General features: G+C 42.5%; 2 protein-coding genes across 2 annotated transcripts; both read left to right on the forward strand.

The window, feature by feature from the left end:
- Positions 1-679: 679 nt before the first annotated feature.
- Positions 680-3499, forward strand: tum (tumbleweed). The gene is made up of 4 exons (XM_067777442.1): positions 680-979; positions 1033-1984; positions 2043-2851; positions 2912-3499. The coding sequence occupies exons 1-4, from the start codon at positions 892-894 to the stop codon at positions 2980-2982; spliced, it is 1920 nt and encodes a 639-aa protein (XP_067633543.1). The 5' UTR covers positions 680-891; the 3' UTR covers positions 2983-3499.
- Positions 3500-11090: 7591 nt separating this feature from the next.
- Positions 11091-19183, forward strand: Echs1 (Enoyl-CoA hydratase, short chain 1). Its single transcript, XM_067771458.1, has 4 exons — positions 11091-11246; positions 11319-11456; positions 18111-18829; positions 18890-19183. The coding sequence occupies exons 2-4, from the start codon at positions 11360-11362 to the stop codon at positions 18953-18955; spliced, it is 882 nt and encodes a 293-aa protein (XP_067627559.1). The 5' UTR covers positions 11091-11246; positions 11319-11359; the 3' UTR covers positions 18956-19183.
- The last annotated feature ends 334 nt before the right edge of the window (positions 19184-19517 follow it).

Below are 19517 nucleotides of genomic sequence, written 5' to 3' on the forward strand. Positions count from 1 at the left end.
GAAATCAAAACAATTTTAATTTTTTCCGTAAGAACGTGTCAGCTGATCGCTCTCTCACTAGACAGAGTTGCCTAGTAAACTTTTGTGCGCTAATTTTTGACCGTTTGCAGTTTTATGCAAAAACACCTAATTAAAGTTTGAAAAATTGTGAAAATAATTCGAAATAATTATGTAAAAGTGCAGATTATAAATATGTAATCTATTTATATTTATTTAATATAAATTCCAGCCTTTTACAACATCAAAAATTAAATTGGAAAAAGTTGATGTTTCCATAAGCATGGATGCAAAATGGTCAATGGCAACAGTGCTTATCTGTAAACAATACACAAACAAATATGTTATGTGCATGTACACAGACGCACAAACGTGTTTCGTACGACAAACGTCCGTACGTGCGGCACCCGTCGGTGGGTAATTGCCGTTTTAGTGTTCTTGGCGTAGTGGAAATACGTTTTTTTCAGAGTATTTGTAAACTTGTTACGCCATGTACATCAAAAATATATTCCTTTGCTCCTATCAAAGAAACAAAGATATATAATTGAAAAAATATTTCAAATCAAAAGTATTCAAAAAATTTTAAAATTATTTTGCGAAATTAAGGACATTTCGTAGAGTTTTCATTCATCTGGCATCTTTTCATGTGTAGTGTAACTCACGCCATTCAGCTTGACAGCTGCTGCATTTTTGTTGTTTCAATTCAACGGTCAACAGAGAAAATTTGTTCGAAAACTTCATGCGGTGTGTTTTCATTTGCTCATATTTACGAGTAAATTAAACAAAATATAAGGAACAAATTAGTAGATAATTTGGTTTTCTTCACATTTAATAGCTATAGGCTTGTACTTAACTAATAACAGCATTGTTGTTTTGTAAAAGTCGAACAGAAAAATGTCGGTTGCCGCGTTGTCTACCCTGGCGACTTTCGATGATATACGGCGCTGCATACAAGTTTTAACTGACGGCACCGCAGAGGAAGGTGATTATTTAGTTTTATGTAATAGAGACTTGCTAATGCTACGTATTTTTTAGAATTTCTTCGTGTATTACGTTTACAAGAACAATTTCGCCAAGAGTGCTTGGAGACAGCAAAAGAAGCACAACGCATACAAAAGGAATTAGATGCCTCACTGGAATCAATGGCGGATTTAGAAACGAAGCTGTACCATGCGCGTCGCTTGCTTGAGGTTGAAAGCAAATTAAGACGTGAAGCAGAACATGAACGTGATCAAATGGAAAGAAAAATAATTGCTGTAGCAGATTTAGTACAGAAAGATGCAACTATGAATAATGAAACACGCGATAAGCTAGCTTTTCTAAAAACGCTGCCACGCAAGCGCAAATCTATGAACCGTATTGGGGAAAAATACGGCAATGATATTAATTCGACAGGGTCATTTCTATCAGATTTGTCAATTACGCAATCCGAAGATGATTTTCTAGATGTACGCCCATCAACAGGTTGGCAAAAACATCGTCCTTCATTGCCTAAAAATTCAATACCATGCGTGGGTGGTAAGCGTTCACGTGTTAGTGGTGCTGGTATGCCAACAACTCCTAGTACAGCTACAAGACGTTCTACCCGACGTAGTGGCACTGGTGTACATCAACATACAATGGATGTGGCGCCTGGGTCAGATCGTATTTGTGCTACTACCAAAGTAACTATACCACAAGATGGAAATGGTGCTATACGAGCGGAATCAACAATTGAATCTATGCCTGCTGTTCCGATTACAGCAACTTCAGCTTTAGATAAAGAATGCGGCAGTCCACAAGAAGCTGGTTGCTCTACGCCTACACGCACACCATATAAAGGTGCCACTGCACCACCAGTAACACCAATGACAGCTATCAAATGTCGACCAGGTGTTAATCTATGTTCGCCTCAAGTGTCAGGCTTACGCGGGCAACTAATGCGTCAGCACAATTTTGCTTCACGTACCTTTATACGTACTGATACCTGCGCACATTGTCAGAAAAAGTAATGTTTTTACTTCAAATTTAAGAAAATGCTCTTATATATTATTTTTCATTTGCAGAATTCGTTTTGGTACAGTGGGTGTACGCTGTCGAGATTGTTCAATACGTTGTCATGCCGATTGTCGTTTGGCGCTAACAGTAAGCTGTGTGCCACAATCAGGCACACCCACATCCAATATAAAAGGCTATCTTAGCGATTATGCACCGAACGTGTCGCCGATGATACCAGCTCTCATTGTACATTGCGTTAACGAAATTGAGTCGCGCGGACTCAATGAGGTTGGTATATATCGTGTGTCCGGTTCGGAACGTGAAGTTAAAGCACTCAAAGAGCGTTTCCTACGCGGCAAGAATACACCTCATCTCGCTAATATTGACGTACATGTGTTATGTGGTTGTGTTAAAGATTTTTTGCGTTCACTACGCGAGCCGCTTATACCCACTAATTTGTGGAAAGATTTTTGTAATGCAGTGCAACAGCCATCTGAAACTGAAATACAAAAGGACCTTTTCAAGGCAGTCGATGCTTTACCGCAAGCAAATCGTGATACTTTAGCATTTTTAATATTACATTTCCAGCGTATAGCTGAATGTCGTGAAGTATTAATGCCCATCGATAATATTGCGCGCGTATTCGGGCCAACTATTGTTGGCTACTCATCGGCAGATCCTGACAGGCATGCCATTTTCACAGAAGTGTACATGCAATTCACAACGATGCAGAATCTTTTGAAGATATCTGGCGATTATTGGGGTCAATATGTTATTTTGGAAGCAGATAAAGAGAATACACAAACAAATGGTTCAACGAATACGATTACGCGCACTCCTAGTCGCAACAATAAGGAATCCCTATATTCGCTATATGGTTGGTTTGCTTTTTAATGTGTTATGTTGATTTTAAATTTTCTTTTATTTAAATTCACAGCCACACCACTTAAAAGTACACTTAAAAAGCGCAAATTCCTTGGTACGCCGCCTTATCCATATAAAAAGTGAAACGCAAGGATAAAAAACGATTAAAATAAAAATAGTCAAATCATCCGTCTAACATTTCGCTAAAGCAAGAATTATGCACATTTTATTTTTGAATATTGCAAAGTTTGTTTTGTAATTTACTTTTGTTTGCCATCTGCAGCATGTTTATTTAAAATTTTTTTGATGGCATATTAGTAACATATTATATTATTAGTAATTAACTAAAATCGGTTCAATATATCTTTTGTACCTCATTTTCATTTTAAATTATATATAGAGTTTGAAATGGATTTTCCTTTTTGTAATCGGTTCTAAGCACTTCACTGATTTACGTCATAGATATATGCTTCGGCGTTGTTTGCAAAACAGAACAGAAATGAGGAGTAACGGTTATGGATACTTAATTATACAAAATATTAAATATGAATTATAATATTTTGTACTATATTTAAATTTTTTTATAAATGCTAATGATGAGCTACAGGTTTCTTTAACTAAATGCTTAAAATAAAAATAAAAAATTTGAATATACATACTATATCAAGATTTTATTTTATATTTTTAGAAAAATGTGTAAATAAAAGGTCAGAAATAAAGCTGGATGGATAGTTATTTACTGGATAGAGGTAAGCAATCTATAGCTATTATTGCTGCCCTGAAGGTCAATAGCCATTAGATAATTTTTATTTATATATATTAGATTCTTTGTTTTCGTTCTTCGTCGCGCGTTCGCTTAAGTATCAGCAACATTCCATCAATAAGGTAGAACTTTAGCAATACTTCCGGTATTATTTGGCGGCTCGAACACACCATGCTTTTATCTGGCTGAAAATAATCGTCGAATAAAGCCATAAGCCCCCACGTGAGTTTCCAGTCTCAGGCCAATAGCTTTGACCCCTTTATCCTATCGAACTGCCAAATACCGATGACATCTTCCGCCACTGACGGCCAACCACAGGTATTCAACCGGGTCAACACTGCCCGCAGGGCGAGAAGTTATATGTTGTTGTCTTTGTAGCGATAAGCACACTCCCCGAAGGCCTTGGGGAGCGTTATAGAATTTTTGTTGTTGTTGTTGTAGCGATTAGGTTACTCCCCGAAGGCTTTGGGGAGTGTTATCGATGTTGTTGTTGTTGTTGTAGCAATGCTCGCCCACCTAATAGCCGCGACCGATCACAAATTGTCATCAATATCCTCTAACGGGAGTCCAAGGAAACTTGCCGTTTCAACAGGGGTCGACCATAAGGAAAGGGGTGTTAGAGGCGTTGGTTCCACATTACAATTAAAGAGATGGTTGGTGTCATGTGGGGACACATTGCAAGCAGGGCATACATTTTGTATGTAGGGGTTGATTCTGGATAGGTAAGAGTTTAACCTGTTACAGTATCCAGAACGAAGTTGAGCAAGAGTGACACGCGTTTCCCTGGGGAGTATGCGTTCCTCTTCTGCGAGTTCTGGATATTTTTCTTCAAGTACTGGATTCACCGGGCAATTCCCGACATAAAGGTCCGACGCCTGTCTATGGAGTTCACCAAGGACCTGCTTGTGTTTTTCCGCTTCATACGGCTGGGTTCTCAGGTGCCGTATTTCCTCAAAATGCTTACGGAGATGACTCCTTAGGCCCCTAGGCGGTGCTGGTTCGTCAATCAGATGTCTGTTGGGATACCCAGGTTTCTGGGTATTCAACAGAAACTGTTTGGTCAGCATCTGATTTCTCTCCCTGATGGGGAGTATTCTCGCCTCATTATGCAGATGGTGTTCTGGGGACGTAAGAAGACAGCCCGTGGCGATTCTGAGAGCAGTATTTTGGCAGGCCTGTAGTTTCTTCCAGTGGGTGGTTTTTAGGCTTGGCAACCATATGGGTGACGCGTAGCACGTAATCGGCTGGCTAATTGCTTTGTATGTGGTCAAGAGCATTTCTTTATCTTTTCCCCAGGTACTGCCAGCAAGGGATTTGAGGATTTTATTACGGCTCTGAATTCTTGGAACAATTGCGGTTGCGTGCGCACCAAAATGTAGATCCTGATCAAACGTCATACCCAAGATTTTGGGGTGTAGGACAGTCGGTAGCGTAGTGCCGTCGACGTGGATGTTCAATATGGTCGACATTTGGGGCGTCCATGTTGTAAATAAGGTCGCGGAAGATTTAGTCGGTGACAATGCCAGGTTTCGCGAGGCGAAAAAACTGGACAGATCAGGGAGATAGCCGTTTATTTTATTGCATAGCTCATCGATCTTTGGGCCTGGGCCTGTGGCCATTATTGTGCAGTCATCGGCGTAGGAAACGATTGTGACTCCTTCCGGTGGTGAAGGTAGCTTAGATATGTAGAAATTAAACAAAAGCGGGGATAGGACACCACCCTGTGGCACTCCTTGTTTAATTCTCCTTTGTTTTGATGTTTCGTTTCTGAATTGCACCGATGCCTGCCGACCACCCAGATAATTTGCGGTCCACCTTTTAAGACATGGGGGAAGGGTGGACCCTTCCAGGTCTTGCAGTAACGAGCCATGGTTGACCGTATCAAACGCTTTTGATAGGTCTAACGCTACGAGTACTGTTCTATGGTGGGGATATTGATTCAAACCGCAATTTATCTGGGTGCTAATGACATTTAGCGCGGAGGTAGTGCTATGGAATTTTCTGAAGCCATGCTGATGAGGGGCTAGCTGTAAATGTGCTTGGAAATAAGGGAGCAAAATGGCTTCAAGCGTCTTTGCCACTGGCGATAGGAGAGATATCGGACGATATGACTCACCTACGTTAGCTGGTTTCCCAGGCTTTAGTAGCGGGACCACCTTGGCCATTTTCCATTTCTTGGGTATGACAAAGGTGGAAAGAGACAGGTTGAAGACATGCGCTAAATATTTGAAACCCTCTTTCCCTAGGTTTTTAAGCATCGGCATGGCTATGCCGTCTGGGCCCACTGCTTTGGATGGTTTAGCGCGACCAATGGCGTCCTCAACCTCTCTAGCGGTGATGGTAATTGGTGACGCGCTGAGTTTGTGTTTATGTGCGTGTCTATTGGCTCTCCGTCTATCTTTGTCGACCGTAGGATGCATTATATATTGTCGGCAGAAAGCGCTCGCGCATTTTTTCGCATCCGACAGCACCTTATCGCCAAAGGCGATGGAAACTTTGTCTTTGTGCTTAGTCGGATTCGATAGGGATTTTACGGTGGACCAAAGTTTACATACACCGGTAGAGAGGTTACAACCTCTTAGGTGCTCTTCCCATTTCGCCCGCTTGTGTTCGTCCACAAGCAATCTGATGCGTTGGTTTATATCCCTTATTTGGGGGTCGCCTGGATCAAGATGTCTTATAAGGTCGCGTTCCCTCGCTAAGCTCGCGGACTCCGCCGGGAAGTGGGGCCGGATTTCGGGAATTCTCCCGGCGGGAATGAAATGTGCCGAGGCGGATTCAATGACCTTACGGAAGGCACGCTCCCCTTGGCGGGCATCAGTCGGGATAGGGAGGGCAGCAAAGCTGCTGTCTGTTGCAGATTTAAATTCTTCCCACTTTCCTTTTTTGAAGTTTATGAAAGTGCGTTTTTCGGTGATGATGAAGTCGGCGGTACGCTCGAACGAAATAAGTATGGGCAGGTGGTCGGATGCCAATGTTACCATCGGCTGCCAGTTGACGCAGTTTACGAGTTCTGCGCTCACGATTGAGATATCTGGCGAGCTTTGACGTGTGGGGGCGTCTCCGTTTATTGTGCAGAACGTCGTTTCGTCTATTTGATCCGCCAACATCTCACCCCTACTGTCCGCCCGCAAGTTTGAATGCAATAGGTCGTGATGGGCATTGAAATCGCCTAAGATAATGCGATTGTTGCCAGTGAGTAATGCCTGGATATTAGGGCGGTATCCACTGGGGCAACAGGTGACAGGAGGGATGTAGATGTTGATGATTTCTAGATTTGCATCGCCTGACCGGACAGATAGGCCTTGACGTTCTAAGACATTGTCACTGCGGTCGATGCCAGGATCAAATATGTGATATTGCACAGAGTGGTGTATAATAAACGCGAGGCCGCCTCCATTTCCGCTCTCGCGGTCTTTCCTGTGGACATTATAACCAGAGCAGGTCTGCAATGCAGATCTTGCTGTGAGTTTAGTCTCTTGAATCGCAACAATGCGGATGTTGTGCCGCTTCATGAAATCGACTATCTCCGTAATCTTCCCAGTTAGTCCATTACAGTTGAACTGCAGAATTCTGAAGTGCATGAGGGGTGACGCCGCCACTCTAGGGCGTGAGGGGTGACTACGCCTAGGTTGTGGAAGGCCAGGACGCAATTGCTGTTGTGGCCTTGGGACTGGGCGCCCTTGGGCAAGCATTGGGGTACCCGGATGATTTGGGTTTGCGACCTGGCAACATGGCGCGATGAAACCCGTCGAGGGGTTGCCGTCGCGGAGACCAGAACATCTAGGAAAGTGGCACCACCCAAGGCAGGAGCTGCATTGAGCGGATGTCGCAAACCTATATATTCTGTGCTGGCAGACGGTGCAAACGGAGGCAGGGACTAAGAGTCTGTTTCCCTGACCTGCACGATTGCTGCCAGAAAAGAGGGGGGGGGGGGGGGGGAGAAGAAGACGGGGACAGGGGCTGATGCTCAGCATTGCTACCAGCTCTACTACGAAGGTAGTAGTTATGAGTGGTATCAGCTGTTTGAGTTGGTGGCGCCGTGGGGCGCGAGCAGCAGCGGGTACTTGTTGTGGCTTGCTGAGCAGCGAAGCTGCTGGAAGGTAGTGGGGATACGCTTAGGCGTAAACTACGGGACGCCCTTGGGCGTGAGCAGCAAGGAGCCACAAAAGATTTATAAAAGTTACGTGGACGTCGGGTTTTGGGATCAAGCCCAGAACAACCTGTCCGATGCAACCATCCCTTGCACGAGACACACTGAACAGAGTATGACCGTCCTAAAAAGATTCTTTTCTGGCAAATGCAGCAAAACCATTTCTCAGGACCGGGGTCAGGAGACGGACCCGGATTGGGTTCGATACCTTCCCGGAGTAAGAGAATATGTAGCAGTCCTGCTGCAAGGAGCCGCTGGGAGGATGACAATTTGTGGGAGGGACGAAACAAATTAAATGGGGTCACACTGAAATGACAGTCCTTGGTCGGGAAAAATCCCGAGTCGCTCCGGTACATAGAACCGACTGCCTTGGGAAGCGTGATCGATGTGATAGTCCTTTGTCGGATACATATCCGATACGCTCCGGTAACAGCACCATTAAGGTGCTGGCCCGACCATCTCGGGAACGATTTATATGGCCACATTAAACCTTCAGCCCATCCCTCCCTCCCCACCCCCAAGTTCCATGAGGAGCTTGGGGTCGCCAGAGCCTCGTCTGTTAGTGAAACGGGATTCGCCGCTCGAAGGTGAGGTTGACAATTGGGTTGGAGAAGCTATATATTGTGCTACACAACCCCTTGAATCCCGCGTTATCGAATTGATGGTCCTTTGTCGGATGAATATCCGGTACGTTCCGGTACCAAGCCCGACCATCTTGGGAACGATTTGTTATGACCACATGGACCTTCTAGGCCATAACGCCCTCCCACCCATAGATATATGAGGAGTTCGGGACGCCACAGTCTCGGCTGTTAATGAAACAGGATTCGCCACGGATAGCTGAGGTTGACAATTGGGTTTAGAAAAGCTATGTATTGCGCTGGCAACCTGAAAGGGCTGCGCTACACAAACCCCTTGAATTCGGCATTTTAGTCGCCCCTTACGACAGCATACCTACCGCGGGTATATTCTTACCCCCACCCCGCTGGGGGACGTGAAGTAATCTTCTATCGAGTATCCTGACTAAGAAAGAGGTCACGTCGATTTTTCATTAAAAATATGTGCACTGCACCTGAACCAGAATGCGCTGGTTTCACTACTGCACCTGTTCCAGCAATCTCACCAGTCACTACGGCTCAGCAGGTAGCCAAAAGCAAGAAATCGGTCAGAAGGCTACCCCTATCCAAAGTCTTGAGCTTTGCTTCTTCTCAGAAGCCATTCATCAGAGATATTGGCCTCTTGAAGAAGACTAAGGCCATTGATTTCCTTAGCGGGAGTCTATCGTTCTTAGACCTAAATCCGGCAAATGAGCATCAAAATCTATACCATCCACAAAACCTTCTAGGAGTGGTTCGTATTTCAAATATTCGGCTTACGAGCCAGTAGACCATATCACTGATATAACTTTCGATTATCTTTTTTAGGCCATGTATGTGTTAAAAAAGAGGTACACGTTGAAAGGTAGCCACAAGCATGGCTAGACTTGAGGACAGGTACATACTGTATGTAAAGCTGGCGCCATTTATGTAGTTCCCATTGCTTTCGGGATATTAGCTTCAATGAAGTGCTGTATTGAAATGAAGACAAAACAGAGCTATAGGTCGACTCGAAACTCCTGGATTATTCATTCCGACACACATATGTATAATTCGAGTGGGAATGGTCATTATTAGAATTTTTGGTTCCTATAAGGATGTCTGCTCTAATCTGCGTGGGGAGTGTGCCCTGCGCACCACCCCGGCGGAGGCGCTAGACACTATTTTTAATGTGTTGCCAATAGATTTAATGGCCAAGCAATGTGCGGTCTTTTCTGCTCTGCGGCTGCGAGAGTTATCCGATGGAGAGACAATGTGGATGGCCATGCAGCTATCCTTATGTATCTGCATTCGCCTTCGTCAGTTATTGGTTGAAGGAGCCGCCGGACCTGAGCGATAGGTTGCATATATATACTGACGGCTCCAAACTGGATTATAAGGTGGGTAGAGGTATCTTTGCACCTCAACTTGGGTGGAATCTATCATTTAGCCTACCCGATCATTGCAGCATCTTTCAGGCGGAGGTGGCTGCTATAAATGGGGCCGCTGATCACCTGGGGAAGGCTGCTCATGGCTATAACCAAATTTGTATTTACTCTGACAGCCAGGCTGCACTAAAAGCACTTGGATCGGTCACATGTAAGTCCAGGACAGTAGCGAAGTGCCGCAAATCTCTTAACGAGATCGCTGAGCAAACTTCCCTCAGTCTGGTATGGGTGCCTGGACACTCGAGTATACCGGGCAATGAGATGGCTGACCAACTTGTAGAGGGGGCACATCCGTTCTGCTTTCGTCGTCCTGGAAGGGATTGAGCATGCCGCTCGCTACCTGTAAGCTCATTTTGAAAGGGATTTTCCTTAGGGATGCGGATGTGAGATGGAGCTATCTTGAATCCTGCTACCACTCCAAGCTCGTGTATCCTTGGGTGGGGGGGGGGGGCATATCTCTGGTGGTTGGACTTATAACCGGCCACATAGCAATCGGGAGGCACGCACAACGGCTGGGTGCTCCCTATAATGATTACTGCAGCAGCTGCAAAGACGCAGAGGAGATAGAAACAGTCAAACATTTTCTGTGCGATTGTCCCGCGCTTTGGCACAAGAGTAAGAAATCTCTGGGATCTTCCTTCTTTGACGATCTTTGTGATCTGGCTAAGTTGGAACCCAAGAAACTCCTGACGTTTGCTGTATCGAGCTGTTGGTTTGAGTAGGGGAGAGATCGACGTGGTATCACTATTCTACCTTTTTGGGCCTAAGTGCACTGGTGCTCGCACCGGTGGCCACTCTAACCTAACCTAAGGATGTCTGCAGTTTGTTTGTTGTTATTTAAATAGCAACAACGTTATCCGTAGGCTTAAGGAGTGTCATGGTTAGTCCATTACCGGTACTAGCTTGGGAACGTGTTTTTGACACCTCGAAACTTCGAATCTGTGGATTTTAGTCGCGTGTTGTGACAGGCATGCATGCTGCGGTAATATTATAAGCCCCTTCACTCGCTGGGGATCTGTAGTTTGGTGGCCGAGCCCGTAATTTGCCGCCGTTTCGTTACTATGCAAAGAACTTTGGTTACGGTATGTTGAATAAGTTGTTAATAAACTCAACAAATATTTTGTCATCTTCACTACACAATGAAGCAGCCATGGGGAGCTGAAGGGGAGCATTCGAACACATAAACACACAAGCGCATGCTATTAGAGGTGAATTCTATCACAAAACCATATGACAAAACGGCGTATGGCACACGCTCGCAAGCCAACAACAAACAAGTCATCTCGCTTCATTTCATATAAACGAGTAGCATCGCCCCAATATTTATTTATACCCTCATTTCACTTATTCACACACGTTTGGAAAAACAAGATCAGTGCCCATTTCCAACCGGCTTTCATGCTCATTGTTTGCGGCTTTCAATAAATTTCTACAATTTGGAATTTTATTCAATTTCAAAGAGTAGCGAAGTAAGTACGGTGCTTTGATAACAGCTTAAAATACCTACAAACTTATAAATTGTGTGTATGTTTACTTTGTAGGGGGGTGTGATAACTAAAATTAATACAAAGATAGTATAAAGATGGCGAGCATTGCAAAACTCCTGTCTGGACGTGCTCAACATGTATTTCAAGTGGCAGCAAAACAATCCCAGCTAGCGCCACGTTTCTTTGCTTCAGGTGAGATATCGAAAAACAATAAATGATACAAAATTGTATAAAAAAGTTCTCTGAACATATGTACAGACATATCTATGCACAACTATACATATGTATGTAGGTATGTACATTGCTATGTTTAATAAAAGTTGTGCAGCATTTTGGACTTTGGAATACCAAATTGTTTTTGCTGTGTGGATATTTTCAAGTCCAAGTGCAAGGTGCTTTTTTTTTAATAAAAAAGAGGGCGTGGTGTTAAGATTCAATGCTGTTGACACTTGCCTGTTATGTAATCGTTATATATCTAAACAGCGATCACCTCAAAACCCCCTTGTTCAAATAATGCAAAAACCTAGCAGCTTCTACCATTCCCCTCAACGAGCTTTTAGTTCTTACCAATTTCTTTTTTGTTTCAGAGTGTATTATACAGATAGGTCGGTATATACTTAAGGTACCCGACAGTCTCAGTTTTGATTTGTATGTGCGATGTTCTTGGTGAAGCTTATCAGCTCAAATTAAAAACACCAAAATGTGATAACAAGGGGGAACCCCAGCGGGTTAGGGGATCAGAATATACCCGCGGTAGGTATGCCTGTCGTAAGAGGCGACTAAAGTACCATATTCAAGGGGCTGTGTAGCGCAACCGTTAAGGTTGCCAGCGCAATATATAGCTTCTCCAAACCCAATTGTCAACCTCACCTATCCGCGGCGAATCCTGTTTCACTATCCGACGAGGCTCTGGCGATCCCAAGCTCCTCATGGAATTTGGGGGTAGGGAGGGAGGGAATGGCCTGAAGGTTTAATGTGGCCACATAAATCGTTCCCGAGATGGTCGGGCTAGCACCTTAATGGTGCTATGGTACCGGAGCGTACCGGATTTGTATCCGGCAAAGGACCATCACATCGATGACACTCCCCAAAGCCTTCGGGGAGCAACCTTATCGCTACAAAAACAACAACAACATAACAAGGGAACTTCTTTTTGCAAAACGTATGATGATGATGTCGTTGCTGTTGTTGTTGTTGTTGTTGTTGTAGCGATAAGGTTTCTCCCCGAAGGCTTTGGGGAGTGTTATCGATGTTGATGGTCCTTTGCCGGATATAGATCCGGAACGTTCCGGTAACAAATCACCATTAAAGTACAAGCCTGAGCATCTCAGGAACGATTTATATGACCACATTAAACCTTCAATTCGCATCAAATCGACTGTTGAGTGGAATATCATCTATCTTAGTTGTAGTTTCGAAAATGACCTATTTCAGAAGATTGCCCAACTTTAGAATTTAATACCTAGCAGTACGCGCTATATGGGTATAAATTCAGTACAATGTGGAAAAAGGATGTTTATGAAAAAATTTTGAGGTGGAGCGCATTTCAAACGAATTCTGATATACGAATGTAGGACGCTTTCGAGCTGTAAGTTGAGATGAGCTGATGTTCCCCTCAGCAGTCGAAATTATGCGGACCAATGCCACTTAAAAACAAAAAATCAGAACCAGAAAGACCATAACTGAACTTTACGCTTCTAAAGAAACACTGAATAAAACGATATCTGAAGACAACCTGTCTCTTTCCACCTTTGTCATACCCGAAAAATGGAAAATGGCCAAGGTGGTCCCGCTACTAAAGCCTGGGAAACCAGCTAACATAGGAGAGTCATATCGCCCGATATCTCTCCTATCGCCAGTAGCCAAGACGCTTGAAGCCATTTTGCTCCCCTACTTCAAAGCAAATTTGCAGCTAGTCTGTCATCAGCATGGCTTTAGAAAACTCCATAGCACCACCACCGCGCTAAATGCCATTAGCACCCAGATAAATTGTGGTTTAAATCAGAAGCCCCACCATAGAACAGTACTCGTAGCGCTAGACCTATCAAAAGCTTTTGATACGGTCAACCATGGCACGTTACTGCAAGACTTGGAAGGGTCTACCCTTCCCCCATGTCTTAAAAGATGGACCGCAAATTATCTGGGTGGTCGGCAGGCATCGGTGCAATTCAGAAACGAAACATCAAAGCCAAGAAGAATTAAACAAGGGGTGCCACAGGGTGGTGTCCTATCCCCACTTTTGTTAAATTTTTACATATCAAAACTACCTTAGCCACCGGAAGGAGTTACTATCGTTTCTTACGCCGGTGACTGCACAATAATGGCCAAAGGCCCGGGCCCACGGATGGATGAGCTTTGCAACAGAATAATCGGCTACCTCCCTGATCTCTACAGTTTTTTCACCTCGCGAAACCTGGCATTATCACCGACTAAATCTTTCGCGACCTTATTTACAACATGGACGTCCCAAATGCCGACCATTGTGAACATCCACGTCGATGGCACTACGCTACCGACTGTCCTACACACCCCAAAATCTTGGGTGTGACGTTTGATCAGGATCTACATTTTGGTGAGCACGCAGCCGCAATTGTTCCGAAAATCCAGAGCCGTAATAAAATCCTCAAATCTCTTGCTGGCAGTACTTGGGGAAAAGACAAAGAAACGCTCATAACCACATACAAAGCAATCGGCCAACCGTTTGCGTGCTACGCGTCCCCTATATGGTCGCCAAGCCTAAAAACTACCCACTGGAAGAAGCTACAGACCTGCAAAATACTGCGCTCAGAACCGCCACGGGCTATCTTCTAATGTCCCCAGAACACCATCTACATAATGTGGCGAGAATACTCCCCATCAGGGAGAGCTATTAGGTGGGGCGAAATATTGCTACAACAACAACAACAACAACAATAACAACAACATATCGGAAAACAAAAACAAGAAACTGTAGACCGCGGTCGTAAGACCCATGTTGTCGTTGTTGTTGTATTAACGATAAAAGGCTTTGGGGAGTGTTATCGTTGTTGATGATCCTTTGCCGGATATAGATCCGGAACGTTCCGGTAGCAAAGCACCATTAAAGTACTAGCCTGAGCATCTCAGGAACGATTTATATGACCACATTAAACCTTCTACGCCATCCCCACCTCCGCACCCCCTACTTCCATGAGGAACTTGGGGTCGCCAAAGCCTCGCTTGCTAAATATGTGTAATCGGTACATTCATATTTGTAACACGATTCCACTCGCGTAGGTGAGGTTTGCGGAAGCTTTGAAGCTATAAAGCTTTGTATTGCGCTTATCAACCCCTTGAATCCCCGTAAAACCCATCTAGTTCTACGGCATCACAGTTTTGGGGTCGTCACTTGAAAGAAACAGGTTAGGCTGCAGGATCCAGAGGGCGGCTCAACCCCTAGCACCGTTCGTGAAAACTGACGCCAATGAGATTTTCGTCACCCACAACTCCTTGAAAGGTTGCGCTACACAACCCCTTGTATCTTTTGGGTATTTTAGGCGCCTCCTACGACAGGCATACCTCTGCCGCGGAATTTTCATTCACGTAAACGAAAAGACTTGGTGCCGAAATCCCTTTTCAACAACAAGGCCAGTATCTACTTTGTGCTCTGATCAGAGGCTTGTTAATTTATCTCATTGCGAGGGAGCTTTACGTCCAGTCCACAATTCGAGTACGGGTAATTTTGGGATAGTCGACTCATCATAAGGAAGTGCCTCGCATCTGCGAAAACGCATTTAATTCGTCAGCTAGCTGAGCTTAAAACAATTTGTTTCTAGATCTAAGAATTTTATCACGTATGATGCGATGTTTCCTCGCGTTTATGTTTAATTTAAGGGAAGTTCTCCCATTCGTAAGGTTGGCAGACTGAGCCGTGCATTAGAGACGTTGCAATAAATGAACAAACTTGAAAGCCCTACCATTAAGCAACATATTTAATAATAAAACGTCGAGGACTTTCAGTTGGAGAAGTCTTAAGACGTTAATGGGAGCTTCCATGAGAAAGAGAACCACAGACCAAAAATTATTTTTTTCACGTTTTAAAGTAAAGTATTTGGCACGCATTTTTTGTAAGGGTGAATAAGGTAGTTTTGAAATAGCTGTCAAATTGTATGTGGTTCTCAATTCAAGTGAATGATAGTTGTAGTGAATACAGGATTTCGTCTTTATTTAATAAAATTTAGTTTTATCTCACATTGGGTAAGTTATTATTATTTTTTGTACAATAAATAAAACAATATCGGCCTTGTCCCACCCGTTACAAAACAAAAAGACAAAATTCTTTTTTTCCTAAATTAGTGATGAACCATTTTTTCGTGTTTATTGCCTAAAACTAGAATTATATTGCGAATGTATACCACAATTGCAATTTCGTTTCTACAAAGATATTTAAGAGATATGCAGTAGTGAAATATGTCCCAGCCGTGACAGATATGGGTGGGACCGTTCTTGGAGGTGGGTTAATTATGTTAACAGAAATTTTGATCAGAACTATGGGTAAAACAACATCGGCGGAAAGAATGATAAAGTATAGACAGAAACTAAAGGAATCACCTGACGATTTTGCTGACCACTTATTGCTGGAAAGGAAACGGGATGAGATAAGCCGTAAAATAAGGAATGAGGAGGAAAATCGTTTCAAACAAATGAAATGGGGCAGGCAACAAAAAGAAATAGAGAAAGAAAAAGACTTCTAGCGTCAAGTTCAGTACAACAAAGCGGAAAGTCGTTTTCATCTTTGGGGTCGTATTCTTGCAATCAGACATTGGGAAAAGCTGTCAATAAGGTAAGGAAAATACATCATTCCAGCCCAAACAAGACACTAGCAGTCATTCGAAAGCTTGCTTTGGAAAATGTTGATGATCCTCGTAACTTACTGCTCCTACCTGCATGGAAAAGAATGTGTAGGCATGCTATTTCTGATGTAATAAAAAAATTAATAACAAACTTAAAGATGTTAAGATTATAAAGGATATTGAAACAGGGGGAAAAAGTACCAATTCAGAAGCGTCATATGAATATGACGGTTCGAGAAGCTTATTTTCTCTTCCAAAATGACAACCCTGCGGCGAATATACACATTTCTAAATTTTATGAGCTTCGTCCTGAATATGTACTATTGACTAGTCAAATACCACATAATGTCTGTGAATGTAAGTACCACGCAAATTGCAATTATCTAACAGAAAGTATTGCCAGAAAGATTCCGTATTTCCCTTCTACTGGCAGTGACTTATTACAGAAGATTTGTTGTGATGTAACATGTGAAGAATGTATGCTTGGAAAATGCAGTCGATGCATAAAGCAAATTAAGAATATTCTAAGAAACACTAATAGAAATGATTTAAATGTTTTTTTTTTGCTGGAAAAAATGGACAGAAATTGATGGACGGCATAAATTGATATCAGTAGAAGGCACTATCGAAAACGCCCTTGCAGAGTTGGATGAACAAGTCCCCCGCTTTAAGAGTCATCTTTATGTAAAAAGAATGAAATCTGACACATTTATTAAGGTGAAAGTAGAACTAGCTACTGACGAAGCAATCATGCAAATATATTTTGCTGAAAACTATAGCGTAATAATGCAAGATGGGATTCAGTCTGCACAATGGGGCCATGCACAGATTACAGTATTTACTGCGTGTGTATGGCTGGCTGAAGGCAAAAGATATTCGTACCCCATTGTTAGTGACGTTTTATGCCATGACAAGTATACTGTGGTATGCGTGCCTAAAAGAGATTATCGTGTCACTAAAAAATGAAATTCCCGGACTAAAACAATTAAAATGTTCTCTGATGGTGCAGCATCACAATTTAAAACGAGTATACCCTATCGAACCTTTGTTATATGCCTACAGATTTTAATGTGCAGGTAGAGTGGTATTTTTTCGCCACTTCCCATGGAAAAGGAGCAGTAAATGGAGTTGGCGCCGTTGTGAAGAGGTCGGTATGGAGTCATGTACGGCAACGTAAGCCTGATATCAATAATGCTGTAGATTTCATGTTGACTGCTAGAAAGGTTGTAAAGAATATTGAGACTATGCATTTATCTGAAGAAGAGGTTGAAGCTAACATAATCATGCTTGACCGAAGATGGAACGATATACTCGCTATTAAAAAGGTTCAGGCACACCATTTCTTCAAAATATGTAGTCAACAGGATCTTTCTATGGGACTTACATTCAAAACTTACTAGTCTTTAAGTATTTAAACTTACGTAAAAAAAATTTATTCCGACGATGATGAAAGTTCATGGAACGAGTCCGACTCTGAAACTTTGGCATCTTTAATTTATGGTAAAGCATCGAACGAGTCCGATTCTGACCCTTTGGCATCTATAAATTATGGTAAATAAACTTTCAAAGTACTTTCAGTTCGAACGTGTCCTACCCGTGGCACGACAATTTTGAATTATTATTATAAAAGTAGAAACTGAAAGTAAGCTATTTTCAAGTTATTATATTCCACATATGTTATGTGCAAATGGAGATATTTAAATAAAATGAATTACTTTTATAAATTCGGAGTTTAAGTAATACTTTATGTGACTAGAGAATAGCTTCTTTTTTCTGTCCCACCCGTGACAACTTTTAAAATTTAATTTTATCATAATACTTTGTAATATTACGGCTCTTTTTTCAATTGGTGCATTAACAATTGACTATATTTTCCGAAATCTATATTCAAACTAGGAATAACTTGTAAAATTTATTAAAATCCTTTAACAAACATGCAATTATGCGTACAAGTGTCCCACCCGTGACGATGGAATACCCCTAATGTAACTCTGATTTGTTTGGCTGATGTTTTTTTCTTCTTCTATCTTTGCAGCCGCCAACTTGGAATATCTCAAGCATGAAGTAACTGGCGAAAAGAGAAATGTTGCCGTCATCACATTGAATCGCCCCAAAGCACTCAACGCCTTGTGCAATGGTCTTATGACTGAGCTGAGTAAAACTCTGCAGACCTATGAACAAGATAGCAGTATTGCCGCCATTGTCATCACTGGCAGCGAAAAAGCATTTGCTGCAGGCGCTGATATTAAGGAAATGCAGGGGAATACCTACTCAAAATGTATTATGGGTAATTTCCTTAGCGATTGGTCGCAGGTTGCACGCTGTCAGAAACCTATTATTGCTGCTGTAAATGGTTATGCATTGGGTGGTGGTTGCGAATTGGCTATGATGTGTGACATCATTTATGCTGGAGATAAAGCGAAGTTTGGACAACCTGAAATTGCTTTGGGTACCATTCCTGGTGCTGGCGGCACTCAACGTTTGACACGTATTATTGGTAAATCGAAGGCAATGGAATTGTGTTTGACCGGCAACATGATCTCTGCTGTTGAGGCAGAGAAATTGGGTTTGGTTAGTAAAGTGGTGCCTGCGGATCAGCTGGTCAATGAGGCCGTTAAATTGGGTGAAAAGATTGGCACACATTCTGGTTTGATTGTACAGTTGTGCAAGGAGGCTGTGAATACAGCGTATGAAACTACATTACAGGAAGGTCTGAAGTTCGAACGTCGTACTTTCCATGCAACATTCGCAACTGTGAGTAAATGAGGGAATATGAGAGCAACACAGTTTAACTTTTTATGTTTCATTTTACAGGAAGATCGCAAGGAAGGCATGACCGCTTTCGTCGAGAAGCGTCCAGCGAATTTTAAAAACAATTAATACCTCAATTTGAGTGCAGGGTAAAGCAATTACCTGGAACTGAATGCCAGATTTTGCATTTATATCTAATACTTGATACTATTATTATTACTTTTATTTTTGCCAGTAAATTTATATTGTTTTTAAAATAGCAAAGTGATTAAATTAAAATAAATTTGTAGGAAAGTAGTTATTAATATAAAAAAAATATTTTAATAAATAAACCAAAATATGTTAATGTAACGGAAATATGTAGTATGTGCTTGGAAAAACGAGTTCCCAAAGTCCATCTCTAACTCCTCAGAGGCAAAAATGTTAGTGGTTTACATCAAAAATACGAAAATTTTAAGTTTTAACTAACACTCTCTTAATGATCAAGAGCTAAGTGTCCCTAGCATAGCCAAATACCTAGGAGTACTAGTAAAACCTGAGCTGAACATACGGAGCACTAGTTTGGTGCACGGCGCACGGTGGGGTATTTGATCAATCTAACTGGTCAAAAGTCGATTTTCAAAATATTCCAATTTTTATACTCAGTTGAGCAGAGCTCACAGAGTATATTAAGGTTGATTGGATAACGGTT

The sequence above is a fragment of the Eurosta solidaginis genome, chromosome 3, assembly GCF_040869045.1.
Source record: "Eurosta solidaginis isolate ZX-2024a chromosome 3, ASM4086904v1, whole genome shotgun sequence".
NCBI classification, from domain to species: domain Eukaryota; kingdom Metazoa; phylum Arthropoda; class Insecta; order Diptera; family Tephritidae; genus Eurosta; species Eurosta solidaginis.

What these genes read in the sequence shown, in the direction of transcription:
- tum (XM_067777442.1), top strand. Translation starts at nt 892, where the DNA reads ATGTCGGTTGCCGCGTTGTCTACCCTGGCGACTTTCGATGATATACGG. An exon ending in TGCGCACATTGTCAGAAAAA is followed by an intron (nt 1,985 to 2,042) that starts GTAATGTTTTTA and finishes TTTCATTTGCAG; the next exon opens with AATTCGTTTTGGTACAGTGG. An exon ending in ATCCCTATATTCGCTATATG is followed by an intron (nt 2,852 to 2,911) that starts GTTGGTTTGCTT and finishes TTAAATTCACAG; the next exon opens with CCACACCACTTAAAAGTACA.
- Echs1 (XM_067771458.1), top strand. Translation starts at nt 11,360, where the DNA reads ATGGCGAGCATTGCAAAACTCCTGTCTGGACGTGCTCAACATGTATTT. An exon ending in GCCACGTTTCTTTGCTTCAG is followed by an intron (nt 11,457 to 18,110) that starts GTGAGATATCGA and finishes CTATCTTTGCAG; the next exon opens with CCGCCAACTTGGAATATCTC. An exon ending in TCCATGCAACATTCGCAACT is followed by an intron (nt 18,830 to 18,889) that starts GTGAGTAAATGA and finishes TTCATTTTACAG; the next exon opens with GAAGATCGCAAGGAAGGCAT.